This window comes from Phasianus colchicus, chromosome 36 (genome assembly GCF_987193195.1).
Source record: "Phasianus colchicus chromosome 36, bPhaCol1.hap1.1, whole genome shotgun sequence".
Classification (NCBI taxonomy): domain Eukaryota; kingdom Metazoa; phylum Chordata; class Aves; order Galliformes; family Phasianidae; genus Phasianus; species Phasianus colchicus.
The window spans coordinates 2,708,328-2,712,759 of NC_143471.1; the positions used below are offsets into that span (position 1 = coordinate 2,708,328).

At 59.0% G+C, this 4,432-nt stretch overlaps 1 protein-coding gene across 1 annotated transcript in view; it reads left to right on the top strand.

Moving 5' to 3' along the window:
- LOC116239353 (solute carrier family 2, facilitated glucose transporter member 4-like) overlaps positions 1 to 411 on the top strand; it is a 28,305-nt gene extending 27,894 nt beyond the window's left edge. Inside the window, exon 11 of the mRNA XM_090129469.1 lies at positions 93 to 411. Coding sequence (XP_089985595.1) covers positions 93 to 347 — 255 coding nt within the window. The 3' untranslated portion in view covers positions 348 to 411. The remainder of the gene's footprint in view (positions 1 to 92) is intronic.
- The last annotated feature ends 4,021 nt before the right edge of the window (positions 412 to 4,432 follow it).

Sequence of the window (4,432 nt, forward strand, 5' to 3'; positions counted from 1 at the left end):
TTATGGTGGGATTATGGTGGGATTAAATGGGATTAGAGTGGGATCAGGGGGCGTTATTATTATTATTAACTAATTACCCCCCCCCCCAACAGCACGCCCTGGGCCCGCTGGTTTTCGTCCTTTTCGCCGCCATGTTGGCAGCTTCGTGGCTCTTCGCTTTCCTTCTGTTACCCGAAACCAGAGGGAGACCCTTCGAGGGGGGGGACGACGAAGGTCTGCCCCCCCCCCATCATCATCATCTTCATCACCCCCCCCTCGGGACCCCCCCGCATCCATTGCTGGGAGGGGGGGGGGAGGGAAAGGGAGGCACCGAACTGCAGCCGCTGAGGGGGGGGGAAGATGGTTGATGGACCCCCCCCCCAAAATGGGAATTAAATGGGGGAACGCCCCCCCCCCCATCTATGTAAATAAATAAATGGGGACCCCCCCCAATATGGAAAGAAAATCGGACCCCCCCTCCTCTCTTGTTAATAAAAGGGGACCCCCCCCCAAAATGGGAATTAAATGGGGGAACGCCCCCCCCCCCCCACCTATGTAAATAAATGAATAAATAAATGGGGACCCCCCCCCGATATGGAAATAAGAAAATTGGAACCCCCCCCCATGTTAATAAAGGAGGACCCCCCCCCCCAAAATGGGAATTAAAGAGGGGGGGACCCCCCCCCAATATGGAAAGAAAATCGGACCCCCCCTCCTCTCTTGTTAATAAAGGAGGACCCCCCCCAAAATGGGAATTAAATGGGGGAACGCCCCCCCCCACCTATGTAAATAAATGAATAAATAAATGGGGACCCCCCCCCGATATGGAAATAGAAAATTGGACCCCCCCATGTTAATAAAGGAGGACCCCCCCCCCCCCCCCCACGGGAATTTGGCCTTTTGGCCACGCCCCCTCTTGGCCTCGCATCCCTATTGGCTACGTCCCCCATTTGTCCACACCCCCTTTCGGCTTCATCCCTTTTGACCACGCCCCCTTTGCGGCACCGCCCCAGCCCCATTGGCCACGCCCACTGTTGGCCACGCCCCCTTTAGGTTCGAGCCCCTTTGGCCATGTTTGTTTTGGCCACGCCCCCATTTGGCCTCGCATCCCTATTGGCCACGCCCCCCCCCGTTTATCCACACCCCCCTTTGGGCTTCATTCTTTTTGACCACGCCCCCCTTTGACCACACACCCCATTGGCCAATGTGATTTTGACCACGCCCCCACACGGCCTCGCATCCCTTTTGACCACGCCCCCTTTGCGTCACCACCGCAACCCCACTGACCACGCCCACTACTGGCCACGCCCCCATTTGGCCACTTTCTGTTCTGGCCACGCCCACCTTTTGGTCACGCAACCCTATTGGCTACGCTTCCCCTTTGTTCACACCCCCTTTGTTTCATCCCTTTTGACCACGCCCCCTTTGCGGCACCACCCCAACCCCATTGGTCACGCCCACTATTGGCCACGCCCCCTTTAGCTCCACGCCCCCCTTTTGGACACGCATCCCTATTGGCTACGTCCCCCATTTGTCCACACCCCCGTCTCGGCTTCATTCTTTTTGACCACGCCCCCTTTGCGGCACCACCCCCAACCCCATTGGCCACGCCCACTATTGGCCACGCCCCCTTTAGCTCCAAGCCCCCTTTTGGCCACGTTCTGTTCTGGCCACGCCCCCCTTTGGGCTTCATTCTTTTTGACCACGCCCCCTTTGCGGCACCACCCCCAACCCCATTGGCCACGCCCCCTTCTGGCACATGTTCTGTTCTGGCCACGCCCCCTTTTGGTCTCTCATCCCTTTGGCCCCGCCTCTTTAAGTGGGCCACGCCCCCTCAGTTCTTTTCACCACGCCTCTTAAAGGGGCAGCGCCCTTTAATGTCCCTCAACACGGACACAAGCAAGTACTGCTTTCCAGAAAGGCGGCCAGGCACGGGGATGGGCTGCACAGGGAGGCGGTGGAGAAACATAGGGATACATGGGGAACCCATGGGGATACATGGGGAACCGTAGGGATACATGGGGACCATAGGGATACATGGGGAACCCATAGGGATTCATGGGGGACCATACGGATAAATGGGTTCCCTATAGGGATACATGGGGGACCATAGGGACACATGGAGAGAACCATAGGGATACATGGGGGCTCATAGGGATACATGGGGACCCATAGGGATACATGGGGACCATAGGGACACATGGAGAGAACCATCGGGATACATGGGGGCTCATAGGGATACATGGGGACCCATAGGGATACATGGGGAACCCATGGGGATACATGGGGAACCGTAGGGATACATGGGGAACCCATGGGGATACATGGGAGACCCATAGGGATACATGGGGACTCATAGGGATACATGGGGACCATAGGGATACATGGGGAACCCATGGGGATACATGGGGACCATAGGGATACATGGGGACCATAGGGATACATGGGGACCATAGGGATACATGGGGAACCCATAGGGATTCATGGGGGACCATACGGATATATGGGTTCCCTATAGGGATACATGGGGGACCATAGGGACACATGGAGAGAACCATAGGGATACATGGGGGCTCATAGGGATTCATGGGGACCATACAGATATATGGGTTCCCCATAGCAATACATGGGGGACTCATAGGGATACATGGGGACCATAGGGATACATGGGGGCTCATAGGGATACATGGGAGACCCATAGGGATACATGGGGAGACCCATAGGGATACATGGGGGACCATAGGGATACATGGGGAACCGTAGGGATACATGGGGACCCATAGGGATACATGGGCAACCATAGGGATTCATGGGGACCATAGGGATACATGGGGAACCCATAGGGATACATGGGGGACCATAGGGATACATGGGGACCCATAGGGATACATGGGGAACCCATAGGGATACATGGGGAGACCATAGGGATACATGGGGACCCACATTTGGGGAACGGAGACCCCCCCTTTCCCCACTTCCCACCCCAATACCCCCAAATCCCCCACCCCAGTGCCCCCCATTCCCGTCCCAGTTCTCCCAGTATCCCCAGTTCCCCCGCCCCCCATTCACCATCTCCGCCTTCCGCACTCGGTCAGCTGACCGCTAAGCCCCGCCCACCCCTTTCCCATTGGCCCAGCGTTCTGCCCGCCCCCTTCCCTAATCCCCGCCCCTCGCTTCCCATTGGTGCAACGCCCGTCCCGTCCCTCCCCCTCCCCAAGCCCCGCCCCCTCCTCCCCATTGGCAGCGCGCGGAAGAATAGCGAATATTCATGAGTTGATTTGCATACAGCGCGCGCCCACGATCTCGGGGGCTTTTAGGGCTTTTATTTGGGGTTTGGGGACATTTTTGGGGATGGAGGCTTTGGTGATAGCTCCCAATGTCCCTCTCATGTCCCCTACATCCCATTCATGTCCCCAGTGTCCCCCCCCACTGCCTCTGGGTGCCCCCAATGCCCCCTTCATGTCCCCAGTGTCCCCTACATCCCCTCCATGTCCCCATTGCCCCCCCCTACTGCTTCTACGTGCCCCCATTGCCCCCTTCATGTCCCCACTGCCCCCCCCCCTTACTGCTTCTAGGTGCCCCCAGTGTCCCTCTCATGTCCCCCATGTCCCCTACATCCCCTTCATGTCCCCATTGCCCCCCCTTACTGCCTCTAGGTGCCCCCATTGCCCCCTTCACGTCCCCACTGCCCCCCCTTACTGCCCCTAGGTGCCCCCAATATCCCTCTCATGTCCCCCATGTCCCCTACATCCCCTCCATGTCCCCATTGCCCCCCCTTACTGCCTCTAGGTGCCCCCAGTGCCCCCCTGCTGTCTCTAGGTGCCCGCATTGCCCCCTTCACATCCCCACTGCCCCCCCTGTTGTCTCTAGGTGCCCCCATTGCCCCCTTCATGTCCCCATTGCCCCCCCTTACTGCCTTTAGGTGCCCCCAGTGCCCCCCTACTGCCTCTAGGTGCCCCCATTGCCCCCTTCACGTCCCCATTGCCCCCCCTGTTGTCTCTAGGTGCCCCCAATGCCCCCCTGCTGTCTCTGTGTGCTCCCATTGTCCCCTTTGCTGTCCCCCTTGCCCCCCCCTACTGCCTCTAGGTGCCCCCATTGCCCCCTTCACGTCCCCACTGCCCCCCCTGCTGTCTCTAGGTGCCCCCATTGCCCCCTTCACGTCCCCATTGCCCCCCCCTTATTGCCTCTAGGTGCCCCCATTGCCCCCTTCACATCCCCACTGCCCCCCCTTACTGCCTCTAGGTGCCCCCAGTGCCCCCCTGTTGTCTCTAGGTGCCCCCATTGCCCCCTTCACGTCCCCATTGCCCCCTCCTTACTGCCCCTAGGTGCCCCCAATATCCCTCTCATGTCCCCCATGTCCCCTACATCCCCTTCATGTCCCCATTGCCCCCCCTTACTGCCTCTAGGTGCCCCCATTGCCCCCTTCACGTCCCCACTGCCCCCCCTGTTGTCC